This window comes from Rissa tridactyla, chromosome 4 (genome assembly GCF_028500815.1).
Source record: "Rissa tridactyla isolate bRisTri1 chromosome 4, bRisTri1.patW.cur.20221130, whole genome shotgun sequence".
Lineage (NCBI taxonomy): Eukaryota > Metazoa > Chordata > Aves > Charadriiformes > Laridae > Rissa > Rissa tridactyla.
The window spans coordinates 22483603-22499628 of record NC_071469.1 but is presented as its reverse complement, the minus strand read 5'-3'; the positions used below and the strand labels follow the sequence as shown (position 1 = coordinate 22499628).

At 38.0% G+C, this 16026-nt stretch overlaps 1 protein-coding gene across 2 annotated transcripts in view; it reads left to right on the top strand.

Annotated features, from left to right (window-relative positions):
* Positions 1-16026, top strand: part of TDP1 (tyrosyl-DNA phosphodiesterase 1) — a 49383-nt gene that overhangs the window by 25268 nt on the left and 8089 nt on the right. For both annotated transcript variants that reach the window (XM_054200017.1, XM_054200016.1), the window contains exon 15: positions 12848-12962. In XM_054200017.1, the coding sequence (XP_054055992.1) occupies positions 12848-12962 (115 nt within the window). The remainder of the gene's footprint in view (positions 1-12847; positions 12963-16026) is intronic.

Genomic DNA, 16026 nt, shown 5'->3' with positions numbered 1-16026 from the left:
AAATCTTGGGATATGCTGAGAATCTGCAAATATTGACGAATACGAATGTGACTGAATAATCTACTCTCTAGGTTCTGTGTTTCCAGGTTAGAAAGCTCATAGCAAGTGGAGTTTACACAAGGTATTCTTTAAAATAGAAACAGTCTGTTTTCCTACACGATGAGTATGGATTTGGTATTGTTGTGACTTTTGTCATGTTACTGAAAAGCAATAACATTCTAAAATTGTAATACATGCTACATGTTGCTGGAAAGGATGATCAAATCTCTTTTGTGCTTCTTAAAACTAGGCTGTGAGTGCATTCTCATTGAAGTGATGCATATGGGTTGTAACTTGCAAAACAATTCCTAATGTTGCATTGATTGCTGTTCTTGCTCCCTGAAATTCATTTGCAAAGCCATATGACCACGTCTTTTAAAATTTTCTGCTTTAACAAGTTCTCAAATGCATCTTCTAAAATCTCCAGTACAAATCTGGAAACATAAAAGGCTGTTTAAAAGCTGAAGGATTGTATCTTCCTAACCTATGTGATAGCACTCTCAGTATGTAGATGACACAAGTTTGACCCCAAATAAGTATTATTCTAGTGTGTGGAGCAGAGGATTGGGAGACATGAAACGTTTTCATGGTAACTAAGGTCCATCTAGCTTGTAGTCTAGTCTTAGTGCAGTTGTAGCAGATGCCATGGGGATTAGCACAATAAACAGTATGTATGTTATACCTCCTCAGTATATGTTCCCTATTATTCATTTTAAAGTCTGTCCATGATAGTTAGGAGTCACAACTTGGCTTATTCTCTTAGCACATCAAGTTCCTTATTAAACTACTCTTGCTGGTTTTTAGCCCCCGACAGAATCCTGTGGTATTGAGTCCTGTGATTTAGTTGTGCATTGTATTGAAGAAAAAAGCTTCCCTTTTTTGTTTAGATCTGGTTTTTTGTCTTATTTAGATCTACTGCCTGATAGTGGGGAAATGTGAGTTTCTTGTTCCTATTGTTGATTCCTCCTTCTGTCTGATGAACCTCTTCGTACCAAAATGTTATCAACAGCAGTTAGTCTATGACCAGAAACCATTCAAACTCCTTCCTCTCTGAAACTTCTTCTTTTCCGGAGGAGAAATTGTAAGTTTCTCTGAAAAAGCATTTGTATGCTAAAAGTCCTTAGAAGTATTTTTCTGATGAAGAATACATCTTTCCTAGATAACATTCACAGATGTTCACGTAATGTTTCTTCATTTCTGTTGATTAGTGATGTACTGTCAAATGAATATTCACTAATATTATGACATCGTAAAAATGTTTACCTACCATAACTGTATAATTGCAGTCTCCTAAGATTGCAGTATTAAGATTGATGGTTTCTGGCTGTAGCTACCGAACTCCTGTATCTCATTCTTGACATTTATTAAGGAGTTTATGTAGTAGTGTGGTCTCTGATATTGTGAACCTTAGAGGCAATCTCAAACATCATTCTCCAGCATGGTTTATATGGAAGAAAATTTTCAGAGAAAATGCATTGATCAGATTCTGAAAGAAGAAAAATCCTACAACTTCCTATAGTAGGAAGCATTCGTTTTGATATCACTGCACTCATAAAAAAAAAAGTCACTTGTGTAAACAGCTACTAATAACAGAATAATGAATCGCTGGGCAAAAAAAATTGTGCAAAAATATTTGACTTTTAACAGCAACTGACCTCAAAGGATAAAATAGTGTTCTAAAAAGTTGTCCATTGTGATTTCCAAATGCTGCCAAACAGAATTTTTGTACAGTACTGGCATGATTGTACTTAGTTGATGAAGTTTTTTGTATGAACACAAGTGGTCACCAAATTGTGCAGTCGTTTTACATAATTTGAATATTCCTGTTCTGACTCTGGCTTTTCCATGCATTGCTAGTTTTGGAAAACATACTTCAAATTGGTAGAAAATCAGGAATAATTGAGTTAGTCTTTTTGCCGAGAGTTGACTATACTTCTTTCAGATCTGAGCGATCTGCAAAATTTTCACCTTAAAAAAAAAAAAAAAAACCAAAACAAAAAAAAAACCAAAACCATGAAGCTACACTACCACCACCCAAAAAAAAAAAACCTCTGTGAGAACGTTTGGCTTGCATTCCATCCTGAATCTTGCATTCTATGCAGGATTTCTTGCATGTGGAGCAGGGGAGGGGGGAGATCACCAGAACGTTTTGTAGAGAGCCAAAACGTATGTAAAAATAACTTGAATTTTCTTCCCCAAGCCTAAAACTGTAAGTCTCTGTTTTTGATCTTATTCTTACAAGGTTTTCTATAACTACCTCAGTTTCATTCTAAATTCAGACTTCATTTTGATGAACAGAATTATTTGTTCAGGAGCATCTAATTTGTCTTGGCAGAAATAGAAAATACTCTGAAGCACTTGACCCTTAGAAAGTTTCAGCAATCTGAAGTTAAAACTTTACCTTCTTTGCAAACTAGTTAGACCTTTCTGCTATTAATGACTCTGTCATCATTCTGAGCGTTTATTTAGACCAAAATTACTAATGTTTTTGTTTCTGCTCGCAATCCAATCTTAGCAGTTGGGGTAAAATGCACTTAGCCATTTAAGGGGTTGAGAATTATTAAAAATGGAAGTGTATCTTTATTCTTGCATTGCATCAAAATAACTGGAATTTAAATGTAATGTCTAAGCTAAGTTTACTGATGATTAAAAACACATTGGATACTTAAGCATCTGCTCCAGCCTTTAGCAGAAGCCTGCAGACCTGGTTACACAAGAAAACTTAGAGACAGATGCTGCTATAAATCCAATGAGTACTTACTCTACTAGTAATGACAACAGTAAAGAGCAGTTTTGGTGAATACTCTTGGGTAAACAGTTCCTAATGAAGCTCAAGCCTTGCAGTCATCAGGGTGAGAAGCAAAGAAGACATTGGTTGGGTCTGCTCTCATGAGAGGGAAGGATTCACTGAAATACTGCACAAGTACGACCTCTTCTCTCCCTTCTTTGCCAAACCTCTGTTTAGGGACTAGAGATAATTTTGCTTGGTGTGAGACGGCTGCATTGCTTTGAATCTTAAAGGCTTTCCAGCAATTCTTGCTGCATTCTACATTCTTATGCACACTCTAAATTTGTGAATGAAATGAACCCCGGAGGACACTTAGTTTTTTATGTCCTGGACTTCAGGCATTCAGTTTTTTTCCTTTTGATCAGCCTTTTGGAAAAGGCAGTAAGGATGTTCCTATTCTAATCCCCTCTATGTTCAGGAAAAGATCAAATTCTCCTATTGCTATATTGCTTGCACTCTGTTATTTTGACAATAGTTGAAGTAGCAAGCAATGTGGAAACCTACTGCAGTGTAAAAGAGTCACTGCTGAAAATTTGACTATTACGTAAGGGGATGAAAAATGTTTATTTTGGTTTTAATGTTTGTAGTAGCAAAAAGGAGGGAGAATCAATATATTTCATACACTGGAAGCAGGAACTGTAATCTTATATAGTATGCCTGCAGGGTAATACCAGATTAATTGGAGAAGTAGGATTTGTCCGCTGCCAATCTACTCCACTGCTCCCTACGATCTGATTGTTGTGACTGTCCCTTAGAAAAAGATTTCAGGCTTTAAGACTGTAATAGTGTTACTGTGCTGTCTTATCTAACACCTGTAGGACTTGTCAACCTTAAAGCAGTAATGAAGTTCTAGTTTTCACCTTGGAAGTGTCTACCTTCTCTAATGGGGAAAAAAATTGTCATAACAAAATACGGTATCTGTGCTGCTTTGTCGTTTCTTATTAAAGTTGAAAATAAACATAACTTATGTTAACATAGTCAAATGCAAAAGCTAGGGGCCAGTATTTTCAAAACTGAATTTTCACTTGTACCCCTAATGTGGTTATAGAAGTGTAAGCAAGCTGCATGGGTGGGGGGTGGAGTGTAGTGTGGTTGTTTGGGAACCCATTGGCTTTTTGGAGAGTGCGGAAACATATTGGGAAGGTGAGTCACTGCCAGCAAGTGAATGAAAACTGCTGACAACAAACTTAACTGTAGTCATCAAGGATTTGAATGGCTGATGTTTTCTATTGCAGCGTAAATTTATCGTTATGATGCATGCATAACACGATCTTATATCTGCAAACCAAACAATAGCTTAATGCACACAAGATGTATGTTTCTTGAGAATTGCCAGTTGATGGTTATAGCAGTAGAGTTCAGTACAAATTGGCAAAACTGTCCAAGAACTGGAGCTAAAACAGAGCCATGGTAAGTAGCATGTTATGATCACTCTGCTAGTGTCCACTGCCTCGGGCATATCTGTACAAGCTGCTGTCATTACAGTGACAGGCCTTCATTAATTAAATACATCTGTAATGTTTTAGTAGACGCTTTGCTTTTGACAAAATTTTTCCTTTATGCAGCTTTAGGAGTCAGCATTTCAAGAAGATGGTTCCAGGTATCTTTAAACGAGATTTAATTTGGTGTCGATAACTTGAGATAACTTGCTCTAAGGCTGTTTCAGTCTAATGATACTCTGCAGTAGACTTTCTAGTGATAGGATCTGACCCTTGGGATCTCAATCTGTCAAAAATCATTCATTTTAAAAGTGTCATTAGCCTTTAGAGATGAGAATTTTGACTATTGGGCCATCCTTTCTCATAAAAGTCTATGGAAATTTATAGCTATATTCAGTAAAAAAGGAGCCTTCAGCAGGAATTGAAGTAATTAGTTACTCAATAGAGTAAATTAATCCGATTTCAGTACATCAGATCAAAACAACAACAGTTACTTATACAAACCTGGCCAAGATCTCGATCTTACCGAGTAGTTGTAGGACAAATTTGTATTTGCAGAAAGGACGCTGAAACTCTTAGAATTGTGGCAGTCGTTTCTGTTTGATGTTCAAGGCCTCTATTCCTTAAACCTACAGCTGCTGCAGGCTTAGGCTTTCCATCTAGGAAGAAGTGAAGCTTTGTTGCAGCTCAAGGTCACATTTTGGTGACAAGTAGGTTGCTGTACCTGTCTGACTCAGCAGATCAATCTATTAGAGAATTAAACACCTGATAAGGTAGGTTGGAATCTGGCTTATCTCAAGCATGTCAAAGCAATAGAGCTTTTAACTTAACATGTGGAACTGCATCATCAGGTGGCTCTACCATGATTGTAGCCTCTCCATGACTCTCTCTTGCTTCCTTAGTTGTAGTGGCACTGGTGCTCAGGGGATGATTCCTTGGGCTTTAAACCAGCTCAGACTGGCCAAAACCAAATTGCACAAGTTTTCGAAGTGTTTTTGCATGAACCAGCTCAATATGATCAGGTGAGTGCTAATGCAAGGAAGAAGTAGGAAGGACAAGTTCAAGGGGGCAGAGAGCAGGGAGGTGTGTAGGATCGTATTGAGATAACCTTCTTTTGGCTTGGCTTTAGAACCAGAGCCTATGGAGAAGGCTGATCAGTGAAGTTTTGGATGAAAATACGCATAAACGGCTAGGACCTGGCTGAGGAAAATGCATTGTGCACTGGTAGAGCCAAGCCCCCAGATCTTTCCCTTTTTGTCACACTGGTTAGTTTAAAGTAGCCACTGTTGCGGGAGTAGAAGGCTTTACTCTGTCCTATCAAAGGCATAATTCAAAACTCTCAGTGGCCAAACACAGATGCTTACAGAAAAGTATAATGGGCAGGCATGTATGTAGCAGTTTATTTGTGAAGATTTCTTGACTTAGAGGCTATAGCCTTTTCTGTGAATGTCTCTTGTCTTCTCTTAAATGCCTGTAAGTTTCTAGAATTCACAACCTGCTCTGGCTGAGTTCCACAACTTCACAATGTCACATGAAGCACACTGTTCTGAAAATTAGTTTCATTTGATGGCTTTCCCTTCTTCTTGCATTAAAAAATGCAATAAGCATGTGATCCCTGTTCACCTTTTCGGTACCACTCTTTCTGTTTCTAGGCTGAAGATCCTTAGCCTGCTCAGTTGCTCCTGGGGTGGAGATTGCTTGATCATTCTTACTGCTTTTCTCTATTTTTTTTTTTCTTTATTATTTGGGTTGGAAGGGTAGTGAGTGGAGGGACAATGGTGTGTGTGAGGTGCGGGTATAAAGCTGGAAAAATAGATCCAGATATAAATCTGACACTGATGTTCTCAAGGTTCTCCTTGCTCACTGAGTCTGTTTGGCCTGCTGTATTTTTTACAAAGTGGTATGTAAAAGGTTAGCCTCTGATTGTTTTTCAACAAGTGAATGAGAAAATTTTGTCCAGAATTGACAGAAATGTGTAACATGAGAAACATAATATCACACTTCATGATAAAGTTTAGTTTGATTTTGTCAAATAGTATGCAGTATAAAGATGCTTTGTGTGAGTACGAGGCTTTCTTTACAGCCCTCAACTCTCCTGTTACATAAATTATAGAAAACTCACAAATATATGCTCCTGTACAGGTGGCTGTACTAAAATCTGCCAGTCTGCATGAGACAGAGGTCTGAAACTCAAACATGAGACACAGAACACAACTTAATTGAAGCTCGTCTAAAACTTGCAAGAATATGTAACATTTAACACATATTTTGGAAGAGAATACTTAGTCCTTTTCTTCATATTGATACTTAATTGTGAAGACTAGCAACCAGAAAAAAAAAATCACCTGTCAGTTGCCACGTGATACAGTGCATACGGGAGCAAAGTGGGGAGACTGCAGCTGTCTTTCTTCACTGGGAAGTGCCTGCAGACACATGATAAAAAGGAGGTAGTCAGAGAGACAAATACTAATGTTTGCCTTATGTACATGCAGTCATCTGATATTCAAGTTGCAGTGCTCAGTTTGTGGATCCGTCTTATGTATATGCCCTGCACTTAACTCTTTATAAGAAGTGCTTCTTTGATAACTTAGTTTGGTTGTCAAGACTTTTGTTGGTTCAGTGTGGCTTTAACATATAATGTGGCAGTGTAGTCTTACGTGAAAATAAGGGAGAACTAGGAATAGACTAACATTTTTAGAAACAGAATTTTTAAAGTTAGTTTGCAATTAGAAATATACAGAATCACAGAATGGTTGGGGTTGGAAGGGACCTCTCAGGATTATCTAGTTCAACTCCTCCGCTAAAGCAGCGTCACCTAGAGCAGGTTGCACAGTATCGCACCGAGGTGGGTTTTGAATCTCTCCAGAGAAGGAGACTCCACAGCCTTTCTGGGCAGCCTGTTCCAGTGCTAGATGAACTAGATGAAGTACGTTAAAACATAACTGGGCATTCCTAGGCCTCAAGAGACTCAGTATGCTCTAGCTATTGGAATACCAATTTAATACAATTTCTGATAGTTCTGTTTCTTCAGGTTGTTTCATGCACTTTGATCACAAAGTTAATGACACTTATCTGGTAGAAGATTTAAGATTTGCATAGCACACAGTTAATATTCCTAATCTTAAAAACTCCACTAGCTCTGTGTTTTGTGCCTTCTATTTTCTGCTAAATACAAATTTGGAAGTGGATCATTCCTCGCTTGCCATCTGTTGACTGCCAGTTTTTGTCTGGTCTTTAAAATGTTTCTAGAACTTATGCTTTGAGGTTGGGTCTTGGCCTGGTGTGCTAATGTAGACTCTCAGAAATATGCTGAATGGTTCTTCTCAACATAGAAGCAGCTGTTCATCATTTACGATTTTAGTTGAGGGAAAAATCAGCTGATGCTGACATTGGATCACAAGTTTCTTTTGATTAAAAAATAACGTTTATAAAAATGATCATGTCCTGTGTTTGAACTGTATTTCCCTTTCTATCTCCGTTTCTATTTCTCACCTCCTGCATCTTCACTCTCACTCAAGTTCAGCTTGCTCTTTCAGCTGCTGGGGGTTCCTTTCCAGAGGCTGAAATAAATTGCATCTTTAACATGTAAAACATGTTGAGAGAACCCCTAACAGTATGGAGTCCTGGGAAGCACATTGTAGTAATTATTTTGTTTGAAAAATCCTGGAAGTGTCTAATGGAAAGATTTTTAAAAAAGATTTTAAAGATTTTAAATAGTTCGTTGTTACAGCTTCCATGTCTGATAAGGTTGTCAGATAAACTGAGCTTGACCTGTAAAATGGTATAAAAAGTTTGTGAATACTTAAATCTTCTAAAAGGTCTGTTTAAGAATATGGTACTAGCCAGTCAGCTTTTGGAAATACAAACTCAGAGAAATATACTAGTTGCTATTAAACTGAGAACTTACCCATTACTGCCTACCTAGTGCTATCAGATGCTACAGTTATGTCTAGATAATCAATCACAATTAACAATAGCATTTCAGTTTCTGAAATGCTGTATTTGATGGTGAATACTCACTGGTAATGAGTGAAATACTCTTTAATAGTTGCCTGTGCTGCATGGGTGTAATGAGGTGAATCTGAATTAGAGAGCAGCCAGCCATTGTGTGTGTATTATCATCAGAACTGAACTGTTAAATTTTTGCTGAGTCAAAACAACTGAACGTAGCACCTTCAACCATAGCTCAACGTAGACCAGAGGCAAAATAAAGTAGCTTAAGCTCTTTGACTGTAACATTAACTTCCAAAGTAATGTAGAACCACTTACTGCTTTGATTTCTCTAGTTTCAGATGAAGTCATCTTCCTGTATGAAATAGAGTAGGGCTGGGGAAATAAATACAATGTAGGTAAACCAAGATTTTACATGTGGACTTTAGGATGTTAAACCTTTCTTTTAGCATTCACAGAACTGCTACAAGGTTTTCAAACTCCACTGGTAAAGAGACCCAGAGACATGCTTTCCAAGCCAAGGAAATTTGGGGTTAGATACCTGAATTTGTCACTGTGGGCTTCTTACAAAAAAGGTTCTGATATAGTTGAGTAGAGCTCTGTTTTGAATAAATGCACCTCAATGTTGAGGAAGAACTTCGTTGTGTATTTTCCTGGCCGGAGGAGCATGGTCACTGTAAAAGTTTTGTGTGCATCCTTAATTCTTTAGTGCCCAAACTAGTGATGTTTTTAAATAGTTTTGTCGAAGAGTGGGTGGGCTTTTTTTCTGTTTGCTGGCATGGGAAAGGATTGACCCGTAATCATCCAGTGGAATAATCTGCTGTCTCCTGTAGGAGTTACTTCAGCAATATCAAAATACTGTAGTGATATCAGTGTTAATTCCCACTCAAGTAGGGATAGCAATTCTTACCTCTGTCGTGTATGATGTTTTTTTTATAGGCCGCAATCTGCCTTGTGTTTGGGGAAAAAAAAGGCTGGGAAGCAGAATTTTAAAAGCCATTCTACTTCCTTTTCCCATTCTTCCTCCCAGTGCCTGCTTTGACAATGTGTGATGCTAAGACAATAATAGAACCCACAACAGCATCTAAACTTTCATAAGTACAAAAAAAAAAAGCCTTCCCAACTGAGAAATGTATCTCTTTAACATTTCAAAATGTATTCCTGTGAGCAGCGGTCAAAGAACAAAACATAGCTGCAGAGGGAAAAATTCTGAAAGAATAGAATATGGCTAAGGAAAATTTACAAGGCAGGCAGATTTTTTTTTTTTTTGGCAAGATCCTGCTGTTTTGTTTTTTGGAAATGGTGATGAGAGCTATCAACAGCCAGGAAATGCTCAAAACAGACAAAATTTGTGACTTCTTTCAATTTCTGTGTGAAGATAGACACATGAGAGTTATTTTTAAAAGCATGTGAATCTCCTCAGAGAGCCTTGTTAAAGAATGCATTCCATAACCTAGATTCTTACTCTAGGATGTTTTGAGGAAACGTAAGTATCTTTTAGAGTAGCATTTCCTGAATGGAAGATCTCTGCAGGTTAAATTCTGACAGACAGGGACCAACTGATAGAGTCCAGCAGGGTTGGAGGACAGCATCAGAGAAGAAAGAAGACTCTCAGAGGAGAGGAAAATATAACTGGTGACTATTGAGGCAGAACAAGGGAAGAGGAAAGCAAAAAGTGTAGAACAAGAGAAGGAAACAAAATGTCTGAAAAGAAACACACTGAGGTAATAACAGGGCCCAGAGGTAGAAGAAATGAAGCAGAAATGAAAACATTACCGGGTTGAAAAAAAAGATGGGTAACAGGAAAGAAAATGAGATGTAAAATGTCTTACAAGGGGTGATTTTTTTTTTTCTTTCATGTTGTATGAAAACTGCACACTGCTATGGAATTCAGAGTGGAATACATGTGGCATAGTTCTTGATTTAAATTGAGATTACTATGTATGTACGTAGAGGCCTACGTAGGTGGTGTTCCACATGATGTGCTTTGATAGCAATGGTTATACAAACTTCAAACTCAGGTGGTGCCAGGCAACAGCCGTGCAGCTTTGGTGCTCTTGATGGGGTGTGCATAAGTTCATTGTAGAACAAGAGCCAACTCACGATACAGCAGAGAAGCCGCCTCTGCCTTTCCACATTTCTCTCATAGCTGCATGTAGAAGACAAGAGAAAAAAGCTCACAGGCGCTCAGGGCAATCAAGCCTCATACAAACCTCGTTTTAGTTTGCAATTTAAATGTCACCTTATGAGCAGTATCTAGGGCTGCACACCACCCAGACTCCCCACCAACTGAACTGATATTTATGAGCTTTAAAAAAATAATCTTCTATTTTTGCACTGGTTTCTTTTAAACATACTTTACTTAAAGGCTAAGCTCTACAAAAGCCTGTTGCCTGGTTTTAATGAGGTTTTATTAAAATTCTACTGACTTTAATGGTATAAGAAGGGGAAGTTTAAAATGGATTTTTATTTGCACAGTCCTTCAGCATGGACCTTGTTTGTTTCCTCTCTTCTTTTGTTTAAAAGGTAGTGGCTTTTACCTAGTCCTTGAAATAATACCCAGTATTTTTTATATCATAACTGGTTGTTCCCTGTTACTTTGGGTTATGAGACAAGAGAGCTTCTTGAACTGACTTGCTAGAACCACTGTAATACAGATGGACCTTGTCAGCTCTCCCTTTTTTCTGTTACTGTGCTTCTCGAATATTCAAGAAAAAAGTGTAAGGCTCCTTTATGTGGTCATATGAATGTTGCTTTCTCCAACTTACAATGCTAATATTTGAAGTAAAACTTCAGTAAAGAAGAACTTAAAGTATTGTAAAAGTATTGTATATAGATGGGACTATCAATTCAAGCAGCATGTATGTTTGGGTAAAATGGAATTTTAATTAAGAAGTGTAATTAAGAAGTGTGTTTGTACTGTCACAAAACAGTAATCTAGTAAAACTTGGAGTGACGGATCCTACAGCTTGGATGGTGTATGTTAATATTCAGACATGAGCCAGCAATGTATGCTTGCAGCTCGGAAAGCCAACTGTATCCTATCCTGGGCTGCGTAAAAAAAGCAGCGTGGGCAGCAGGTCAAGGGGAGGTGATTCTGCCCCTCTGCTCCGCTCTGGTGAGACCCCACCTGGAGTACTGTGTCCCACTCTGGGGCCATCAGCACAGGAAAGATATGGACCTGTTGGGGCGGGTCCAGAGGAGGGCCACAAAAACGATCTGAGGGCTGGAGCACCTCTCCTGTGAGGACAGGCTGAGAGAGCTGGGGTTGTTCACCCTGGAGAAGAGAAGGCTCTGGGGAGACCTTATTGCGGCCTTTCAATACTTAAGGGGGGCTTATAAGAAAGATGGGAACAGATTATTTTTTTTTTAGTAGGGCCTGTAGCAATAGGATAAGGAGTAATAGTTTTAAACTAGTGAGGCTAGATATAGGGAAGAAGCTTTTTTACAGTGAGGGTGGTGAAACACTGGAATAAGTTGCCCAGAGATGTGGTAGATGCCCCAGGTTTGATGGGGCTTTGAGCAACCTGATGTAGTTGAAGATATCCCTGCCCATTGTGGAGGGTCTGAACTAGATGACCTTTAAAGGTCCCTTCCAACCCAAACTATTCTATGATTTTTAGAAAGAAAAATACAGTTGTTCAGTAATGTCTTAGAAATAAATAATAAAAGTTTTATGGCCTTTAAACTCTTAGTGTATTCTGATTGAATTGTACTTGATTGACAATAGGCTATTGGAAATCTCAGTATTGGAGATTTGCTTTTGTATCACTCATTACGATTCATGAATGGGATCCAATTTCTTGGGAGAAGTGCCTAAACAGTATTATCTGCCAAAGTTACTTGAATCACTTTAAATCTATCTGTCCTTGTATTGTATTGCATTATAGGTTTTTTTTTTGCAGTCCTTAACCTTGTTTGAAATCCACTGTCATTCTAATATGAGTGTAGTCTTTGGAACTTTTATGCAAGCTGTTTTAAATCTTCGTTATTTTTTTTTAGTGTACATGGACGGTGTTACCCAAGATATCTGACAAGCATACATTTGAATATTTGTGTATCACAAGTTTAATTTTAATTCAGTTAATGAAGCACACAGAACATCTCACTAATATGGTCAGGATGAAACAGCAAAGAAAAAATTTTTAAACCTTTCCCTTTAGTTAAATATTAAACACCAAAGGTGTTAATATTTTGTTTAATAATTAAAATTTGATTTCAATGTCTGTCTGCTTTTATGCAAAAACCATTATGTTGTATTGGGATATGCTGCCCATATGGTCCTAGCAAAGACCGCAGGCAATTTGGATAAATTGCTCACACAAGCAAGGCCTCAAGGATGTTTACCTAGTGAACTACATGTAAGGGATTGAGAAGGTAGAGTATATACAACGTGGGGCCAAGCCAATGAATGAAAAAGAAAGAGAAAAGCCTGAAGTAGCAGTAATAAGAGAAGCTGAGCTCCTAAGACAGGAAGGTGCTTTAGGAAGTATCTAATCTCAGTAACAGAGGCAAAACATTTTGTTTATTAAAATAACTCGTATTGCGAAAGAATCTATTGTGGATTAGGTTTGTCTCTTTCCCCAAAAACTAATAAGTCTGTCTTCTTTATGCTTCTCTTCCTTCATAGGGATTGGAAAAAGGTTACTTCCGTGTGAGAGGGAAAATGCTTTCAGAAAGTAAAGATTCAGCAACATATTTTCCTGTACCTTATGACCTGCCCCCAGAACAATACGGAAGCAAAGGTAAGGTGTGACTTCAGAAGAAAAGTAGGTGTATTATATATGGAGCAAACTAATTTGAGTAACTGAGTCATTTGAACACTGCTATGTTCCAAAGCATTATTTTAACATTCTTGTGGTATGACTGCATTTGAGATTATATCAGTCCCACGCTCTGCTTACGACCTCAAAGAAAGCTACTGCATAGTCTTTTGGTTCTATTTTTTTCTGTATTGTTGTTTAAGTTTTGAATCAACAACCTAAATATTATTTTTGCATTCTGGGATTCTTGTATGTATTAGGAAAATAGATACTCTTTATGGAATCAAAATGTTTTTCTGCAGAACTAATGGGGAAAGGGGTGTTGAAAGAGGAATGTTTGGAAGAGAGCAGATGTGAGGAAAAAAAAAACCAATCCTTGGGAAGTGGGGTGTGAAAGAAATAGCATAGAGCAAATGTGAAAGAATTGCTGCAAATCAGAAGAAAGAAGAGTAGCTTTTGAACCATTCTGTATTTTGTAGTTTCAGACTTAATTTTCTTTAAGATTTGTGTTGGAATCCTCCTTGGAGGGGTGGAGGGGATGTATTTCATAACACTTGAAGAGATTTACCAAATCTCAACCTTTTCAGCTTCTGAGACTATCTCTAGAACATGCAAATCAGAAAAGTGATAAGTTAAGTGCTGCTATGGGGTGATGATGGCTTGAAAACCTAAAAACACATTGAGGATAATGATGTTGGTGTGCAACCTGCAATATTTGGGAAGAGTACATTTTTATATTTTTGTCCTTAAAACTAGTACAAAAAGATTGTAACTAACTACTTTTTTTGAGAAGCCGTGATCTAAAAAAGACATCTGTAGCAGAGCTTGAAATGATAGAGACTAACAAAGAGTTCAGGAAAGATAGCGTTCATAGTAACTCAAATCTTCCTCTAGATTTTTGAACTAACAAATGGTGTGGGGAGAACGAATGTTTAAAAGCTAAGAAGTAAATAGACTTACAGAGTCTTATATAGTAAATAAAAGCAAAGACACATCACTTCAGGGTGACTGAAGAAGTCCCCCAGCAGGATCAGAGCCTGCTAGAATGATACTTCCTGTAGTGAAAGTAAGTATGCTTTGGCAGCATCCTCTTGATTGGGTGGCCTGTAGTCAACGCTTACCATGAGGTTTCCTTTGTTGGCTTGACCTCTGATTTTTTTTCACCCGTAAGCTCTCAACCTGTTCATCGCTGTTTTTCAAACACAGCTCTGTGCAGTCAATCCACTGATTGACTAGAGGGCAACCCCCCTGCCTGTCTTCCTTGCCTGTCACTTCTGAACAGTTTATACTCATTGATTGCAGTGCTCCAGTCGTGTGACTCATCCCACCAGGTTTCAGTGATATCAGTTAGATCACAGCTTCCTAGCTGTCGAGGGCTTCCAACTCCTGTTTGTTATCCATACTGTGTGCATTGGTATAGAGGCACTTCAGCTGGGCTGTTAACCCTGTCGCTTTTTTAGAGGAACAAGCACTAATTCCTTTGCAGCATTTCACAGGTGTTTCCCTGTCAGTTCCTAATGCATCAGCTGCCCCTGGCTCGTCTGTGTTGCTCAAAATTCCATCCCTTTCTGCCACTGAGTCCAGATTACAAATCTGGCCAGCTTGTTGGCGGAGGGGCACTTGCCTCACTTAATCAGGTGAATCCCATCAGCTCCCAAAAAAACTGGCTTCTCACAGGTAGATCCTTGAGTATGGCACCACTACACAGCCAGGCATTCACCTGTTCAATACGATGCATGTTACTTTTGTAACTTGCAAAGATGATTTTTCTGCTTTAAGAGCTTACTGTTTACCTAAAAGAATTCTTAAATGTTATCTCTGTTTTCCTAGAGAAAAAATACTGGTTCAATGTAGAAATGATAATGCAATCTATTATACTGGGGTTTTTTTAGTATAAAACACTTTGTTCATTGAAGTACTGTTAATGTTGTTTCAGGGAGGAGGGATGGCAGGTTGTGCCTGGGTTACTAGCTAACTAAAGGGGGAGAATATATTACATACTATCGTTGTTATTATTATTGACTTGGCTTTCAATTCTTCTTAAGAATGTAAATGGTCAGGTATCAGCTGATGTTCCAGTAAGTGCTGTGAACATCTACACTTGTGGATGAATTCTTACGTACAGCCAGTGTTAACTGTGGTCCTCTGGGATGTGTATGCCCTGTCTGCTTGGTAACTAATGCTCAAACTGTTGTTTTTTGGAAGGTTTTCCTGAAAGGCCATACTTAAATTTTTGGAAATTTTAAAACCAAAATTAAAAATTAGAATCCATGTGTATTCTCAAGTGTGTTACATATACTAGCTTCCTTGTACAAAAAAAGTAGTTACATAATTATAGTTCTTGTTTTAATTCCTGCATTTAACCTACTGTCAGCGAGTTTTATGCATATTTCAACTAAATGTAAAGACTTTTTTCCAAATAACTTTTTTCAATTTTTGCATGGAAAGCTTATTCAAACCTTATTCAAAACTTATCAAAAGTTATCAAACCTTATTCAAAACTTATCAAAAGCTTATACAAATGAGTAGAGAACTCGTTTGTCTGTAGTTCAGCTTCTGGGTCTCAGCTTTCTCCCGTGATATGAACAGATGTCAGAATTCAAGTTGTCTAGGCTTTAGCAATGCAAGCAAAATCAGCTGCCTGTGCCTTTTCGCGTCTCTTTCCTGAATATTCTGTTTCAGTTCCTCAGCCTCCTGATTGAAAAGATGTTTAAAGAATTCCCATGTTACGAGATGGACTCATGAAATAATCTGTCCTTAACAATACAGTTAATCAACTCCCAAAGTCTCTGGAGAGTGATATAAATAGACCTATTTTTAATAAAGTCTTGAGAAGCAGAAATGCAGTAATTACCCTTTCCCTAAAGAAACCATATTGACTGATCCCTATAATTGAAGGGGAAAAGACTCGGGGGCATTTTCCACGAACTCATATTCTCTAACCATGGGAAAGCAAAGTACACATCACTTTCATATAATCAGAAAAATCCTATCAGGAGCAGGAAGGAAGAGGAACAGGCAAAATATTGCACAGATGATCAGGAGC